At 31.7% G+C, this 19,967-nt stretch overlaps 1 protein-coding gene and 1 non-coding gene across 2 annotated transcripts in view; both read right to left on the reverse strand.

Moving 5' to 3' along the window:
* Smp_145140 (putative wnt-5) overlaps window positions 1–19,967 on the reverse strand; it is a gene marked incomplete at its 3' end in the record, with an annotated part of 56,672 nt that overhangs the window by 19,233 nt on the left and 17,472 nt on the right. The window contains exon 2 of the mRNA XM_018797072.1: window positions 4,647–4,903. Within this exon, the coding sequence (XP_018652150.1) occupies window positions 4,647–4,903 (257 nt within the window). The remainder of the gene's footprint in view (window positions 1–4,646; window positions 4,904–19,967) is intronic.
* On the reverse strand, window positions 3,133–3,198 carry Smp_tRNA_02389_Gln_TTG.1.1. Its single transcript has one exon. It is a non-coding gene (tRNA).

Genomic DNA, 19,967 nt, shown 5'->3' on the forward strand with positions numbered 1-19,967 from the left:
TATTTAGTTAGTTTAATATGAATTTAAATAAATCATAAAACAGGAAATTACAGAGATAAGATTTTTGGAGATTTTCATCACATAATACCAACAACAACTGACAAACCGTTGAGAAATGAGAATCATTTGATAAGTGTTTCATGATAAGTGCATTACATTCTTTATGATAACAATCATATGTTCCTTAATGACTATTAACTTAGTGATGAATCTATGAGATTCTAGTGAGAAGTCATGACTTATGAAGTGCAATGATGCTGAATGTGACGTGATTATCTATTGATGTAATCTGATCATTATTATGGTATATTAACAGTTGAATAACAATTTATCATTCCGAAAGTAACCTGTAACCTGTTCATTTTGTACTAATGTCAAGTAAACACAATCTCCACGATTTATATTGCCCTTCGACCTGTAGTTATGAGTCAACTGATGTTATTCTAAGATTGTATTAAAATCTTTTCATATGATGTTAATGATATAGACTTTAACTGTTTAATGAACACAAAAGTGTCATAGATTTTCTATGGTTAAATGGAATATGTTCATATTAAATTACGTGTTTTTCATATTTTGATTTGAATTTGATACCTATATACTTACTGTAAATTTAGTTTTTCTATTACATAGACAGAAACGTTAGAAAGATCCCTATTTGAAATACATACGTTTATCTACTAAGAGATTTAGTATAAAATCTTTCTAATACAGATATTTCAATTATTTAATGTGATAATCTCAATCCTTTTTTTGCAATGACATTTCAAAATGTACACTTGAAATATTAGAGAATATTTGTAGCTCAGTAAATGTACACAAACCTTAAGTTTGGGTTGATGATGTTGTACAGAAGAACAATGAAAGCTCTACGATCAAATCATCCAGTTCAAAAAATAAAACTTCATTTAAAATGTACACTTCTACATATATATTATGAATTAGTTATATAGTTTATGAAATATTAAATAAGAGACTAATTCAGTCAATATCATAATTATGCTTAGAATATACCCTAGTAAACTTTGTTCTCTTTTGAACTATTCCAAATGAAACTAACAAAGATAAGTCGTATTATTAAGTGTCAATAAATTTAACGTAATTATGGGAGGCAAAATCCGACTCACAAGTTCTCATCGTGCCTCCTGGATCATGGGACTGTTTCCATGAACTAACGTGAGTGGTAATCCCGGGTGGTGAAGATCGGTCTAATCAACCACTCTATCAATACCCGAGAACGATCACGAATGCTACTTAGAGTCATTGCATAACTATTGAGGGTTCAAAAGAGTGATAAAAAATGAGTCTGCCCAAACAAAAACAAAAAGACAAAAAAGGGTTGTGAGTCTTGTGTAATGGTTCTGCGTAACCAGTGCAGAAACAGCCATCCCGTCCAGGTAGTTGTGCCGTGCTTCGATGTAGCATTCTTCTCCAGAGGGACCTACTAGGCTTCACCATTGTATATGGCTGGAAGGGGCAACATAATTATAAGGGTTACTTTTATTTTCTCTTATTTTTAAAATGTTTTCTTCCTTGAAATGATACGTCAAGTTTTTTCAAGTTTTCTTTTTATTCAGATCATTTTTGAATTCTCATTTATTTATTTAATTTTGTTTAAAAAAACAAAACGGATATCCGACAATTTCTGAAGTATTTTGTTTTAAATAAATGAGCTATGGCAAAACAATGTATAAACAACAATGGATGTATTAATTATTATGTTTCCAGAGAAAATAGAGTAACTAATGAGTGTTCTTCATTTTCATGATGATGTATGAATCTCATTACACGTATATACATACTATAATAAAGAAATTAAATCAACTGAATAGAACATATGAATCAGAGATAGAGATTGAGAAAGTGTAATAAATTAGGTTTAATCATTCTAATTCTATAAAAAATGAAATACATTAATTATATTCAGAATATCTTAATAAAAAAAGGGGGAAATAAATAAATTAATCAGTTAACGTTTAGTCTGATTTCAGCAAGTTATGTAAGAAGAAAGTAAAGAAGAAGAAGAAGAAAAAGAAAAAGAAGAAAAAGAAAAAGAAGAAAAAGAAAAAAGAAGAAAAACAAGAAAAAGTGAAAAGAAGAAAAAGAAGAAAAAGGTGAAAATCATTATAAATTAGTCAAACGATATAGGAAATAAGAATAAAAGTTAAGTGAATAGAAAAGATTAATGACTGATTTATTATAGAATACAAAGATGGGTAATTTTATCTCTAAGCATTCTTATCACTGACTTAATGAATGGATTTAATTTTGTGAAAAGAAATAAAAAACATTAATCGATTCTTATTTCCGTTAAAAGCGAAGGTATAAAAATGATTGAGTAGTTTGTTTGTCAGAAACATTTATTCTGAAAAGTTAAATTGAATATATGAATGTTTGAATAGTTTGTACGGGAAAGTTGACTATCATCTATATGTATATGATGGCCATTTAAAGTCTTAATTAAAATACATTATTCTAAATATATAATGTTAAACAAACACATTGTAGAGTAAGGAAACTAACAATTTTAGGTAAAATCTTGATAAGGTTAAACAATGGCTAGTAGTGTAATCCAGAAAGTGTATTCCATCCGCTTTGTGACTCGTCAGATTAATTTAGCTGAATTCAAGAGGAATTGAGCCTAATAGATTATACTGTTAGCTACTATTAAACTTTATCGAAAACTTGTGACTGGATAACAAAGTCGAGGCAATTTGACAACACATTATCGATAACAAGATTCGTACAATACTTTTCTATATAATGTTGAATGCAAATGGTCAAGCAATTGTATATTTATTCGACAGACTGCAGTACCGACGACAAGCGAAAAAAAACCCAAATACAAATCTTGATTGTGGATTACGTTTTTTATTAGTTTATTTTAAACTATATGTATTATTTGAATTCACTTGGTATTGTTTGTTTGGATCTTCCCATCGATGTGTTTCGGACTGCAACTGGTCAGTCTCTAATTGGCATATGTGCATACTGTGCGTATTGCCTCGATATACCTTAATTCACAAGCATGGTAAGCAGAGATGGATAGTGGCTAGCAGTGGAATCCAGGACGCGCGTTTCGTCCTATTTGGGACTCGTCAGCTGGATGTACCTGCATCTCAGAGTTGATGTTCACTCTGGGACTCGAACCCAGTACCCTCGCTTCAAACGCCATCGCGTTATCCACTCGGCCACTGAGTCCTGATAGCCACTTGCTTGTGCGATGGGGTGAAGTTATTATTGTTATTATTGTATTATTGTTCGGTTGTTAAAAAAAACAGATTAAATTTCAATATGGATGTATGAAAGAGCAATACATTTTTCAAGAAATTCTTGTTAAATTCTACAGTTATATGTCTAGATTAATAGTCAGGATGAATATTCAGACGTAACGCCAGTACACTTTAGTACGGTCGGCATAATTTCTAATATTACATAAACTACGTAATCCTCATTCAAACATTTGATCTGATTAATACAAATGTTGATAATTCATTCACTTTATATAACCTTCATATACATTCCGATTTTTATCCTCAAAATCTCAGTTGACCTACAGACCAATTCAGCTATACACTAAATATTGACCACTTCGACGATTAGAAACTCCAAATGGAAGACTTATTTTACTAGTAATATAAATATATATATATATATATACCTCAGACTTGATGTTTCCTTCCAACTGTAGAACTTGATGATAGTTCCTTGATAAGAATGTTCCTTATTTATATACCTCTGTTTTTATCATATTCACATAGAAAGGAATTGTATACAAAGAATACCTTATTGAAGAGTTCGTTATTTTGTTATAGTTGAGACAAAGTTTTATATCTGAACAGAATACATTTTTTGTATTACAGTAAAACGTATGTTTATTTTAGTTGAAATAATTACAAGATACTATGAATGTAAGGTCAAAATTTCATTAGAAATAATATTTAGCAAGGAAGAGGATATTTACGAAATAGACTTATAGTGAGCGAGAACACAGACAGAGACAACCAAATGTACTGCTTGCTGAAGATGCTCATAAAATGTAGAGTCCTTTTGTAGCATTGGGCAACAACTCCAGGATGTTTGGGATGCGTTTCTCCCCCTATATATACAAATTGTTGTTTCAGGACTGGCCTGCGTCAACACATGAACTAAGGATAGAGAGTGAAATAGTCGAACGCGTCGACTACTTAACTCATTTGAGATGACTTTCAGGAGCCTTCCGTTAATGTCAGTCAACAATGAATAAAAATATTAATATAGATTCAACTTACTAACCAGATAAAAAAATTGTAAACAACCACAAGGGGAAAACAATCAAAATGAAAATAGAGATGATGACAATATTAGTGTCGATAACATCCAGTGATATTCATTGTTGACGAAGCAGGCTATTAATCACTTGTGAAAGAAAATCTAATCACCCACCTCTCTCTGAAGTTTGTGTTAATGAGAATGCCTAAAAAGACAATTGAAGCTTCATGATTAAACCACCTGGTTTAGAGAATACACATTTTATCAACTAATACCAAACGATCATAAAGTCAGTTACTCATATCTATCGCTCATAATGAAGTTTTTATCTCAAGACTTTTTCCATGGCACATAAATTGGTTATTAAAAATAGTAAGAGTAATATATAAACTGACCTGTTAAAGTTACCGGACCAAATGCTGAAGCTTCATTGTCAGAACTGCAATTCCAATGTCTAAATCGAAATTGCCGTTGACATTCATAAATGCCTAATTTTGCACCAATACTTATCACAGGCATATGATCAAAATAACGTTGACATAACTGAGCTTGTGAATGTGTCAAACCTTGAACACGCAAACAAAGTGGTTTGGGGGCTAGTAGAAATGCAGGACTTTGATGAATTGTTCTCCAAGATAAAAGACCTAGATTCCTAAAATTAAGAAATATAAAAATAAAATATGTTTTAAACTGTTTGGTTGCTCTTGAAAGTCTACAATTTGTTACTTATCAAGAAATTAGTACAAATTATTAAGTTTAGTGGTACTTTTACTCTTCTAAGATAAGGGTACCTTGAAGTTAAAAGTATTTGACTTTGAATATCTACTTGAATAGATAGATTTAAAAGCATAGGACTACATATTTCTTTTGAAGAAAGTATTTGTATGGATGAACAATAATTAGGGAAAAGAAACATCATTTATAAAATGGATACTAAAAATCAGAGATATTTTAAATTGATGACTGATTAGCCATAAGACTGAAGTAAAAGGAGCTCCTAATTTCAACTAGAAAATTTCATTAAAACACAATTTTTGAGTAAATACTTTCTACCGAAATAACATTACTAGTTGTGTGGTGTGTGTTACTGATGTCGATAGATATAAGTAGTATGTATCATCAATCGAAAGTGAAATACCTGACAGCAGAAGGTTAAGGAGATGGGAGAAAAGATAACGAGAATAGAGAGTGATTGGCATGTAAACGAAAGAACAATCAAGTCTGAAACGACTGATTGACATTTTGTAAATGAAATATTTACCATATGGTTCTCAGATTTTACTAAGATGCTCTGTAATTTTATACTCAGATACATTCGATTATTCCCACTTGTATTCTTGTTCACTACAGTTGTAAATCAAAATATTCAGCCAAGAATAGGAATTAAATGGGAACAATATATTTTCATAGTTGAAAGCGTGAGTCAATTAAAGCTAGACCACCATGGATAACCTGGAAGCATTGGACGGCCGTTTCGTCCTATTATGGGACTCCGAGAGATAAATCCGGGAGTTCCAGTGAGAAGCAGTGACCAGTGGAGTTCAACCACGTCTGTTGTGAGATATCAACTCACTGAAGAAAATCGGTGAACGGTTGCTCAACTTCGTGGATCAGTTGAAGTTAGACATTAACACCATTGGATGCCGGCTCAGTGGTCTATCGGTTAAGTGCTCTGGCGCGAGAATGGTAGGTCCTAAGTTCGAAACTCACGAGGCGGTATCGTGGATGCACACTGTTGAGGAGTCCCATAATAGGACGAGACGGCCGTCCATTGCTTCCAGGTTTTCCATGGTGGTCTAGTTTCAATTGACTCACGCTTTGAACTATGAAAATACTAAATCCCCACAAAACCCCTTCTGATAATAATATATTTGTAAAATCTCAGCGAATGAATTTGAAGTAAATCCAACGTTTCGCCTGACAATCTGATCCAAGCTTTTTCAAGGAAATATCCATATTTACTTCAAATTCATTCGCTGAAATTCTACAAATATATTATTCTTATTTAATGTCTTACACCAACTGGACACCCAAATACTGTGAAACTATTCGCTCTAATTTAGACGAAAGTTCTTATATAAAGAATAGGAATTATTTATCAAATAAAAGAAAAAATTGAATATTTAATAGATGATTTAAACAAATTTCATAAAACAATCAGTATAATTGAACTTTTGACCATTAGCTAACAAGAGGTAAATATTTTATCGGATCTATATTCAACTGGTAATGTTTCAACACTTTCTAACAGAAGGAATAGTTTTAAAAATGCAAAAAATAAAGGTTCAAATATAAATAATTATAGTTTAGAAAACAGCAAAAGTGTTATGTAATCAACAGGTTCATATATAATGAATATTATTATAAGGATATAATCAATAGTTACTATTAATGTTTCAAGTTATGTAAACTTGAACTACATAAGATTTATCTTTGTTTTACATGGTTCTTTTCGAATTATCTGATTGTATAGATGTTAAAGATACTACTGAGTCTATTAGAATGAATTTTGTGAAGTGGAATATGAATCTTTAATTCAAAAGTTATATTTCGTTTACTGACCATTTAACCTATGCTTATAAGTAGTATATTATAAATTTGTTGGCAGGTTAAACATCAAGTGACCTAAAAATATTTAGATATACGATGAAAATTATGATAATTAAAGAATAGATGTACTGAATAGTAATAATAATAATAGTGATAATAGTAACAGTAATATAAATAAATTTAGGTATTACTATAAATAAGATGGTGGTTGGAGGTGGTCAACAGGAAATCCTGGACCCGGGTTTCGTGCTACTTGGCACTCGTCAGCAAGGTGTACCTGTTATGTTGAGGGAACTGGTGCTCCCTGACTTGACACACATGACATTGATCACCACCCAGTGATCAATCAATTGTGATTACATCTCAGTCCTACAGGAGTTCGGTCGCGGCCTGAATAGACCAGTGTTAACGTCTGTGACTGTGAAGCTGAGTGACACGGGATCGAATCCGTCAGGGAGCACTAGTTCCTTCAAGAGTACAGGTACACCTTGCTGACGAGTGTCAAGTAGCATGGAACCTGGGTCCAGGGTTTCCTATTGGCCACCACCAACTGCCATCTATCTCAACATAGTGCACGCAGTGTCGAGCCAACTTGATCGATAGCATTCGATCAGCACTAAGAAGGACTTGACACGCATGACATTGATCACCACCCAGTGATCAATCAATTGTGATTACTATAAATCTTATCACAGTAAGGAATTCTCATCACTGATTGCAAAATAATGCATTAAATTTTCCTTTAATCAACGTCAGAATTGTAATTGCTTTGGTATTCACACAAGATTAATGGTAATGCTTACTAGATATGAATATCTGAGATTCGATCTCGGTTAAAGCTTACAATGGAAGTATCCTTTAAAAACATTTGCATTTAGAGAATCACACACATTGTAGATAAAATATAAAAATGAATATAATCCTTAATCTATCATGACTATTTATATGTTTCCATGATTATTATCTAATCTAGTTTCATTTGAAGATACTGAAAGTGATAACTGAAAATATATTCTATGATATAACTTTAAGACTGGAAGAATCCATCTAATGGAATGAGTATAGTAATGAAATGAGGCAATATACTCACTAATATCAATGAAAAATGATTGATTGCTTCAACTCATTGACTGATTAGATTGATCTGATACTTACTAGTGAAATATTAAAAAGAAGCTTCAAATGCCAGTTATATAAGTTGCAAGTAAAATGTACTATTACCTCAGAAATAACTTCTTCGTTTTTCAATGTCAATGTTTATCTAAACAAAACTTGTTTGTAATGCAAATAATCTTTTCATAAGTCCATGTGACAAATAACAACTGAAATAATACGACTCCATTTAAGATTACTTATATTGAAGTTTGAATACACAAACACTTAAAGTATGGACTACACTAGTTGAAATCGTTCCCATTGTTGAGTGTTGAGTCAATGTTTCAGCTCGAAAAACGATTGCTTGAATGTAACTGAAATTGAACTGACAGGGTACGAACAAAGTAAAACGTGTGTTCATATATACACTATCTACTTTTAAATCATAGTTTTCTCAAACAACTTTCAAATTTCCACGTTGTATGTTCATATTAGTTGGCATGTATCTCAACCAATTAGAATCCAGATCTATTTAGTGCTAATTCAGGCTGGAAACGTCCAAAGTTATCACTTGTTGCAGTTACTTATCATCCACACCTTTGTATAACTTACCTTAGGTTTGATGTCTTTTTTATTTAAAATTTCTGAAGTTTAAAAAGAATTAAAATCTTCAGTAAATTTATATCCCTTGTTGTGTAGTCTGAACCCTCTTCATGACATCGAATAACGTGTTCATGCTTTAAAGATTAACAGAACCTAATTATTATCACTGAGCTGAAGTGCTGATTTAAGTATGAGTTAAAGTATATAGTAGCATTAGAAAAAGACTGCATGCTCTTGTAGGAACCAAGGTTTGACTAACCCTGTGTTTATAACTTCTATTACATGGAAGGAAGTGTTGGTACATGTCATTAAGCTTTAAAACACTTTTCGACAATCGACGTGTGTACATAGTTATATGAACTGTGTCGAGGAATTGGTAAACTGCTTCATGTTTAAATGAAATGAAATGATTATTTCGTCCTATATGTTAGTCTAGCCAAGCATATTGTGATTGATTAGTTGCCCCCCAATAAAGAGTAGTTTATAATCATACTTAAAGACTTGATGTATGAATGATGTATGAACATGGATATATGGAAGTAAAGTTTTAAACAAATAACTAAATGATTGAATCTATTTCAGTTTGTCCTATTTTCTCCACTCTTACAAACATACAGTTGTTTATAAATGGACTGTTAAAACAAACACAAAAAATCAAGCGTTTGTTTATATGATATACGTTTGTTTAATACATAGAACATATAGATTTTCTTGTTTAACCAAAAAAGTTTTACTTAATTTAGACCACAATTTAGAAGATAACATAAGGAAGTGAGTTTGCAAATGGATAGGAACATGGAAACCATTAAAACCAATCATATGTACACACATAAAGATGAGATTATTAAAACGTCAAGTCTCACAAGTCTTTTACACACTAATACGTATACCTAGTTTAAACATTTTTAACGTTAATTGGATGACCTATTCAGTGTACAATGAACCGAAGAACCATGTACCTATTTATATTCAATAATTTTAATGTTTAATTATATTTGCTTGAAAAAGCTTGGACTAGATTGTCAGGCGAAACGTTGGATTTACTTCAGATCCATTCGCTGAGATTTTACAAATATATTATTCATATTTAAAACGTCAATAACTTAATCGTGTTCTTTCGAGCAACGGCAAAACAATTTACAGTAGACATTATAAATGTAAAAGAAATTTGACTGTTAAATTAATTTATTGAAATAAATAGTTGTGCTATATTTTAGAGTTTTGTTTTCTAAGCAGAATGGTTTGGCCATGAAGCTTTCATCGTTCTCCTGGACGACATCATCAGCACAAACTTCAGAAAGAAGTAATGTGTTCGAATTTCTTCATATATGACTCACAGCTTGTCCTGTGGTATAATGTTTATACGGTTCAATGTTCAAGGAAAGAGTGAGAAAATTTACTTTGGTTGAAGACGTAATCGTAATGTTTGAGATCATTATATCCTTCAAGAGGAATGAAAATTTTTATTTCTTATAAACAAATTTGGCTAGAATCTGTAATAACTCAGCAATAACTCAGTACTTGAATAAAATACAGTATTTGAAAGAGTAACGCTTCTTTCCCTTTTCCTGGAATACTTATTACAAAGAAGATTACTGTATTAAAAAAAATCAGGGATTATTCTTAGCAGTACAAATATAATGCATTCAGTCATATTTTTTCACAAGCTCGTCTCATATTACTCATAATCTGATTTAGAGAACTAATACTGTGATGTATACTACTTATGTTGACAGATATAAATAGAATGTAGTACTAATCGGAATTGGAATGACTGACAAAAGAATACTGATTTGAAGAGAACAGGAGGAGAAATAGACGGCCATCGTAATAACAACAGGATTGAAAAAATTATAAAGCACGTAAAGGACAACTTATGGAAGATGTGCAAATAATATATTTAATTTATGGTTTTCATATTTCGGGAAAAAACTTTGTAATTTTGCATTAGGAAATAAATTGGTTTACCCTACTAAGTCTTCGTTCACTACAACACAAAGGTCAAAAGTTCTAATCCTTTATTGATGTGTTTGATTCACTGAACTGTATGAATTGATCAAGAATCTTTGTCCATCCGTACAATGACATCGATAGCTTATGCAACTAAAGTCGATGGAAATGTATACGAAATATAAAACGAAAAGAAGTAATTGTGTTGACTTGTGATAGACATTAATTCTGAAAGTCCTCAAAGTCAACATAAGGATTTTAATTTCACAAACTTCAAGACAACAATGGAGGAGAACAAGCAAAAAATTATCTAGAGAAGTACATTGTATCGACGAGGATAAACACCATATTAAATAAAGTGAACACTCTCTTAGCTGACGAGTACATAAATACAGACTAAAAATGGAAAATGCACAATATACTATCACTCAAGTTGATACATAAAGACAAGTATGAATATAAACGTAACTGAGATGATTTTAGAACGATTGATCAAGGAAATTTCAAGAATGCCAGATAATTTCTAAGTGTACGATAATCAGATCATTCAGTCATTCATATGAATCCAATTCACACATCTGTACAGAAAAGATCATATACTGACTATAAAAAAACACAAGGGGGAAACACGTAGATACATAAAGCTAGTAGAACCTGTAAAGGTAAATAATCAATATTAATTTCATTAGAACTAAATCATTAAAGAAAGATGGATAGTGGCTAGCAGTTGAATCCAGGATGTGCGTTTCATCCTACTTGGGACTCGTCAGTTGGATGTACCTGCATCTCAGAGTTGATGTTCACTTTCTCCATCTTTGCTTACAATGCTTGTGAATTAAGGCTATATCGAGGCAATACGCTTAGTATGCACATATGCCAATTAGAGACTGACCAGTTGCAGTCATAAACATCAATGGGAAGATTCAAACAATACTAAGTGAATTTAAATCATTAAACGCTTGTTGTCTAGAAGAACAATGGAAACTCCATAATTAAGTCCTTCATATATTGAAGAGTGTAAAAATTCCAATATAATTACAAATGTTCAAAGATTGACGATTTTATGGCTCTTAGTTAAACTAGTTAGTAACATATCATTAGTTTTTTTTTAACTGAGAAAAGTATTGAAGTTGTAGCGACCTACTTTTCATGACGAGAACGCGACTGGTGTGATAGAAACAATTATTATTACAGCCCAATGTACCAGTGATTGTTTTAATGTACTTTTTTGTTTAACTGTACGAAAAAACACTTTTCCTTCCGTTGTCCATCTTGTTCGTGCGAACTCTCTTATGCTCTGCCATTTTGCCTGTACTCTTTGGCACGTCTCGGTATTCTTTCGATACCACGAGATCGCCAATAAATATATCTTATCTGGACCAATATCAGCCTTCTGGTTTTCGGCCTATCGAGGGATCCAAGTCGTTATCTGGCGCATAATCTTATTGTAGTGGTGATAATAGTCAATCGCGACTCGACGCCATCTAAAAAGTCTTTTGATCCCTCTCAATTTAATAATTTTCTTAAGGATTAGATAAAAGTTGATCAGTGACTTTGTCAGTAATGTGAATAATTATCAATAAATTATAAAAATCTTTTTGAATTGCTTAGAGAATGACAAAGTAGATTTATTGATGTACTTCTTATGAAAATGTTTTGTTGTATTGTTCATCTTTGACCAGGAATAAATAAGTTTACTGGTTAGTGTTTTTTATGCAAGGTTGTGGGGATGGGGTTGCTGACCGCATGCCTAACCTTCATACTTTACCAGGCCTTGGAATTGGCAGTAACTCTAGAGAGACTCCAGACTAGATGACAAAGGAGTGTAATATATTTATTATTAAATATTATAACATCAATGAATATTAGACTAAAGATTTTATATCTTTCAAATTCAGCTCTAAAAATGCCGGCAGTAGTATCATAGTTCTCTTTCATTACTAGAAAAACTGTGCCTAAGACATTTAAAATGTATTTTTTGTCGTATACGTTAATAAACATAGAAATGGAGTTCATCACCAGTGAACAAAATGTGGAAATTCGAATCTGTGAGACCTTTTAATTTATTAATAGACATGTGAAATATTTCAGATAGTTTTTAGTATCAGTGTCACTAACTTATGTAATGTTATGGTTCTGCATTCGGATCTTTTATAAAACCTCTACTTAAACTAATTTGTCTATATCATACCTTAAAAATTCATTATATCACGAGAAAAGTGAAGAATATTTTTCCTACAGTTTATCGGTCAAGAATAGAACAACTTCATGAAAGTGTTAGATAATTTCCTACCATAAAATCCAATTTCGTCAGTCTATAAACAGACATTAGAACATTACATCCTAAATGGTAAAATCATTACAATTTATGTTATATTCAATGGTAGACGGAAATGTCTTGAAGCTAACTTTTAAATGGTGTACACAGAAAAGTTCCTTTTCTAAAAAAGACAACATGTATTCCAGTGAAGAAAATTATTTTTGCAAAAACACGCTTTCAGTTTCTCAATTGAAGAACAGTAATGTAACTTTTAACTAATATTTAGCTATCCAGAATTTAATAATCACTTAGGTAAAATCTCATTTTACTTTCCAAAGATAACACAGAATCAATTAATATTATGGAGTAAAACTGAGATCATTTACGTTAAATAGTCTTATTTAACCTAAGTGCTCAACATAGAAAATTAGTAACGAATGTGAATGAAACATATTTTCATAGCGAAACTCAAATCAGCATTGTTTTAATGTTAAAGTTTAACACAAGTTCTTAGTTAACTCTACTATTTAACATCTGTTTCGAAGTAGATTATGTGTATTTTGGTGTTTAAACTTTATTCATTTATATGTAGAAATCAATCATCGTTATAAACTAGGGCGGAATCATGTAAACCAGGAGACATGAAGGTCATGTGTTCTAACCCTGTCGGTCTAGTAAGTGAGGGATTCCATGTTGTTTGAAACTAGAGTGAAGCAACCATCTACCATCCAAGATTCTTCAGTTGATGCCCACTCCTCGATAAAAAAAAATAACTTGAAACTAAATTCTATACTTTAGCTCTGATAAGTGAACACATATTAGTCAAAGTGGTCACTGCAAAGAAGATTGCGAAAGATTGTTTAAATAATATAAAGATTGAACCTATAAAAACCTAATTCAAAAAGGAAATACACCTAGAAACCTATTTACAGACGAACAAATGTATAGAATGCAAACTTAGAAAATGATTCATCATTCAAAAGAAATGTTTACAAGCTTCATCCCTTAAACATGGAAGATCGTTAATCGGTTATGTATTTCTTAAGTCGACCCAATACAAGAATAAGTATTCAATATTATTCAAGCTATGAAAAGCAAATGAATGGCTTGATATTACTTTTATGCCTTACACTAAATCATTGAAAAAATACTGAACGTCACGGAATTTTGATTATTCCAGTTATTCTGGTTTAGTTGTCTTTGTTTAAGTGAATAGTTTTAAAATCAAAACTACCTAGACTATTTGATTGAGAAACAAAATACTAAGAGAATAAAAACCTCAATCTATGGATTAACTATCTGCCCAACTCAAGTTACATGAAATAAACTATCTTTTTAGTTACTACGGTGAGATTATAGTTTGTGGACGACCTTTGAGCGAAGCTAAAGTGACCTAGAAACAACTCACCTACTTACCAGGATCAAAAGAGGGTTATAAATTAGTAATGAGGTTTAGAACTATAATTTAAGATTAAGAATCAAAGTAAAAGTGTTCATCACGAACTTACATCAGCTAAAATGTCAAAATGCCATTTAACTATATCGATGAATGAATTTTCAGCCAAAATCCAAGACTTGCCAACTTTAATCTTATTAGTTCATCTATGAATGATGGTCTCGCTATTACTAATCACAATGATGTTATAAACTTTCCAACTTTTAAATTAAAGAAGTAAAGTTCAGTTTTATTTTTGCATTTCTAGGATGAATAGATGGTTATCATAAAAACACATCAGTAAAATAGATTAACCAGCTGAAATCAGTACTGAAAATAAATAACTCTCTTGTAAACAAATATAGTGGTTATACAGGTATATGAAGAAGTTATAGATGATAAAAACGTTTCATAATGAACAATAATCGATGTCGACGATTCTCTGTAATTAAAAGCTACCTGAGTTTATCAGGGCCTTATTTGGAGATTATTATTCATTCCCATTCAAAAGAAATTCATAATCATAATTGATCATTATGATCACATTACCGATTTTTGGAAAATTTTCGTTCCCTGAGTCGGATGATTTGATCGTGGAGCTTTCATTATTCTACTGAACAACATCAGCATAAACTTCAGGTAGAAGTGAATTATTCAAATTTCTCCACAAATGACTGAAAGGTTGCCCTGTCGACTTCGATCTTGATTGGTTACTGTGGACCTATAAACTGTTATTTTCTGTCTCTTTATTTTGATGTTTACTCCTTTTGATCTCATTTTTGGTCATATATTTGTCTACAATTTTCTTCAAAAGGATAATGAAAGCTCTATGAATTAGTCATCTAGTTCAGACAACAAAACTTCATCAATACCATCCACCTGAGCTTCAAATATTCACCATCTCAAGATTACATTACATTCCTTGAACTGGATGATTTAACTTTGAATCCTTATTTTTATACTAGATAAAACTTATCATTTTCCATATTCTTTTTAACCAATGACATTCCGCAAATACATGTCTCATAGAATGAATATTTATCTACCTTGATCGGTATATCTCGAAAGACTTTAGTAATTCTAATTGGGAAATAGCGTCGATTAATTTTTAAAAGTACAACACGTAACAATGACTAAATAAACTTAAGAAACATGAATATTTCAAACACTAAATAAAAATAAAAATCAAGAAATAAACGTGCTTAATGAAAACTGTCTTTCAGTATGTTTAAGAGAGCTTGACACTATCTGTCTAACATAGGAATATGTCGAATACTTAAATCCATGTAGGAAATCATATTGTATAAAACGGATAGCTCAGTTGTAACGTCACTGACTATGAAGCTGAGTGACATGGGGTCGAACCTGTTAGGGATAATCCGTTTCCTTAAGATTACAGATACACCTTACTGACGAGTGTCAAATAACACAAAACCCAGGTTCAGGGTTTCCTGTCAACTACCTTCAACTACCAGTTCACTTTAATAAGAAAACTGATAAGTTGATTAGTTTTAGTTTGTTAGATCTTATGAAGACAAACTGTACGAATAGAAGTAAAGTGTTCAACGCAAATGTTTATTGATGTTTAAGATAAGTTTCTGAATTTTAAAAATGTATTTTTTAAATGTTACCCTGAAACAAAATAATAACGGCCTTCGTAAGTTAATGGAAATTTGATTTTTCATAGTTGAAATCATGAGTTAATTGAAGCTAAACCACCATGGTAAACCTGGAAACACTGGACGACCGTTTCGTCCTATTATGGGACTCCTCAACAGTGCGCACCCACAATCCCGCCTTGCGAGCGAGATTCAAACCCAGGACCTACCAGTCTCGCGTCAGAGCACTTAACCGATAGATCACTGAGCCGGCATCCAACGGCGTTAATGTCTAACTTCAACTAATCCACGAAGTTTGAGCAACCGTTCACCAATTGTCTTCAGTGATTTGATATCTCACAACAAACGTGGTTGAACTCCACTGGTCACTGCAAAGCAATAAATGATGGTTTCAATTCGGTTTCATTTCCTTTATTCTCGGTCACTTGGTAACACCTATAGTCTGCATAGATCATTTTTTTAAGATTAGTCAGTTGGATTAATCTTTGGATATTAATCTTGCAACTAATGATATGGCTTGTCAACCACTTTAGTATTCATGTTCTTATGTATGTAACAGGGTAACTGGAATGTGGACAATTATATGATAAAAACAAGAACATAAATTGTATTTTACACAAATTTATTGATCATGAATAATTGATGTGACTCTCTAAATTAGACTTTTTCATGAAACACGACATTCTGTAAAAACTTTCTCACAACACAAATCAATAATAACTGATTGTTTATTTAAAGGCCTAACTGTAGAATGTGATTTATTTAGGCTTTTATTCATTTCAATGTGTAGTCTCATCAAAAAATGTGTTAGATTCCTATTGAGTGAGTATCGAAATGATAATGTTTGGGTAGATAATAAATTGCGGTAATAAATTAAATCCAAGAAGAAATTGAAAGGAAAAAATGAAGGAGAAGCTTCACTTCCAAGGTCGGGTTAGTGATAAGAACAGAAGGGTATTTTTAACGTTATCATTGACCGTAAACTACTAGAAACTCGTGAAAAGTTATTAATACCAGTAAGAGACTTGGCGTTTGGTTAATCAGATTAAAGAACAACAAAATAAATTGATTCATAGATTTTTTTGAGAGCTTTCCATAAACACTGACTAGCTCAGATACACTAATAAATAAGACTACATGTATATGGAAAAAAGCGGATTACAGTTAGACTAATTTTGGAAACTTACACTTTGTGGGGGGATTGTATTAAAAATCTATAATTTTTACTCCTATTTATTCAGTGGCTATATGATATTATTTTTGTCATTCAAATGAATTCCTTGATGACCTCAAACAAGATAGCTCTGTAATCCATATCTTATTTCACGTTTCGGGAAACGTTTCTGGAAGGAAATCACAGATAATTGAGATTTTGGTAGGCTTGAGTAAAAAACAAATTTAACTTTGTGAAAATAGAATTCAAAAATTGACTACTTTTGTTTGTCAAAACTATTATCCTGTTGATATTTCAATTGTTTGTTAACACTGTTATACCAAGGGGAATGTTAACCTCATAAGGTTTGATCAGTGAAAGGAACACACAAAATCGTTGAAGCATATAGTTTGGTCCCAAATCAAACTTTACACGTTTTGTGCAAATTGCATCTTCATGGTTTACATCATAGACTAACCTTAAAAATCAGGAACCATCGGATAGCTGTTTTGTCTTAGTATGCGATTAGTTACCAATGCACATCCACGATTACAAAGACGACTGGATCCAAAACTTTAGATCTAGAGGTAAGTACTTAGTCTTTAGACCATTAGGTAGGCACCCAGTAGTTTACATGTCTAAATTTAATTAGTTTTTGGGAGTCCCCAACGACAGATGGATCTTTCTAGACATATCTCAACCTCACAGACCATGATTTCTCACAGGAACTTCAGGAATTACTACACACAGATAAACATCAGTTACTCTTTATAAAAACTGCTTGTGGTCTTTCTTATACTGTCTAGTTATAAGCTTCAGTCACAGAAATCTCACTGTAAAACTTATGGACACAAACAAAAATATTTAGTATTATATCAAATTCCTTCAAGGGTTGAATGCACCTTCGTAAGGAGTATCAACGAGTGAAAACCTCAAATCTTACTAATTATTGACTTTTTCAAACAGTTAGACAGTGTTGATTATTTACGTGAGTATGTAATGATACTTGTAAGTAATTAACTAGGCTAATAATGCATCTTGTGATCTTATGGGTCAATAAGATAGTGGTAAAATAATATTAGTAAAAGATACCAGTAAACAACAAGTAACTTTTTTTCTTCTTTAGTTTTCTGTATTTCGTTGAGCGGCAAGAACATCAGAAGTTGGTATCTCCTTTGTTGATGATGTTAATGAATTACTATTTAACAAGCATCTGATTATTTATAGATTTTTTGTCCAACTATAATTATTGAGTGATTTGCAGTGATTATTCTAACAACCGAGCAAACCATCTAATAGAATTATTCTTACTCTATTTCAATAAAAATAGAAAAGACTTTTAACTCATTGACTGATAGCCTTCAATATTATTGGTAGGTGAAACAACCTACTATCAGCCAGAATGATAAATGGATTGATGACCACAGGACTTAACCATATCTGAATCTAAGATGAAACTCCACGTTACTTGTTTAATAGTGCATTACAAGAGTCAGACAAATTACAATTTACCTTCTAACTTTTCACTGATGATAAGTATATTACCGTTTATTTTTTATCAAACCGAGTGGTTTATTAGGGCCTGAAATCCTAACAACCTATGAATAAATAGAGCAAAAACTGACTGAGAATTACTTGAAGTAGTTAGGGTGGTACTTATTAGCAAGACCGTCGATAGCTTATAATAAACCAAATGAATTAAGCAAAGTATTAGGCAGTCAGAAAAATACTCAACTTTCAAGTCAGCTTAAGATATTTTTTAACGATCAGTTTACTTCAATACCGGATATAAAACTAGTAAGTGAAACAAGCATCTGACAATTTGCATTCCTTCTGTTGCGTCGTTGGTAAAAAAAATTCCCTATGTAAACGAAGAATGGTCATTTGTCCAATAAGGATTTAGATCACTTACAGGATGTTAAAATATTTGTTCGAAAATTAATTTTTTGTTTGTTTATTCGTAGTTTTACACTTCTGACTAAAGATATTTGTAACCTCACTTGACATTAGTACGTGATGAAAAGTATCTTTAAGTTGATTTCTCTACTACATAATTAACAGAGTTCTCTTACTTCCTGGACAGATGTATGAACTAGTGAATATTGTAATTAAACCACATAAATTAGGAAAAGGCATAGTTATTTTCATCTTTTTGGTTAAGAGATATAGAATAATGTAATAAATATATAAATTTTGAAGTTGTAATAAATCGTGATAAACATTTAAACGATTTTTTTATAAATTCACTTAGTATTGTTTGTTTGAATCTTCCCATTGATGTTTAGGACTGCAAATGGTCAGTCTCTAATTGGCATATGTGAATACTGTGCGTATTGCTTTGATATAGCCTTAATTCACAAGCATTATAAGCAAAGATGGATAGTGGCTAGAAGTAGAATCCAGTTGGATGCGCTTTTCGTCCTATTTGGTACTTGTCAGCTGGATGTACATGCATCTCAGGGTTGATGTTCACTCTGGTACTCGAACACAGTACCGTTCGCTTCAGCTACTGAGTCCTGATAGCTATTTGCTTGTGCAATGGAGTGAAGTTTAAATTCACTTGTTATTGTTTGTTTGAATCCGAGATGCAGGTACGTCCGGCTGACAAGTCCCAAATAGGACAAAACACGCGTCCTGGATTCCACTGCTAGCCACTATCCATCTTTGCTTACAATTTTTTTATAGATTATCAATAAACATGAAGAAGTAATGAAAAACAAAACAAAACAAAAATATCCAGTCATTCAGCATTGAACTATCAAACAAAATTGTAGCAATTTTGTTGAACTTACAAATAGATGAATGTATAATGATAAAATAGAATTGTGGGGTGTGTAACATCAAACCCTATGAATACATCATCATCATCAGTACACAGCATGTGTCTGATAATTTCAGTTAATTAATAAAGATGAAATTTTGATGGAACAAGGAAAATGAAAATGAAACAACAAGAGAAACAAATATAAAGGTTAGAAAACTTTTAGTTTAATAAATAATCGTTATTATTATTATTGTTACTATTAGGGTTACGATTATTATTATTATTAC

This window comes from Schistosoma mansoni, chromosome 4 (genome assembly GCF_000237925.1).
Source record: "Schistosoma mansoni strain Puerto Rico chromosome 4, complete genome".
Classification (NCBI taxonomy): Eukaryota; Metazoa; Platyhelminthes; class Trematoda; order Strigeidida; family Schistosomatidae; genus Schistosoma; species Schistosoma mansoni.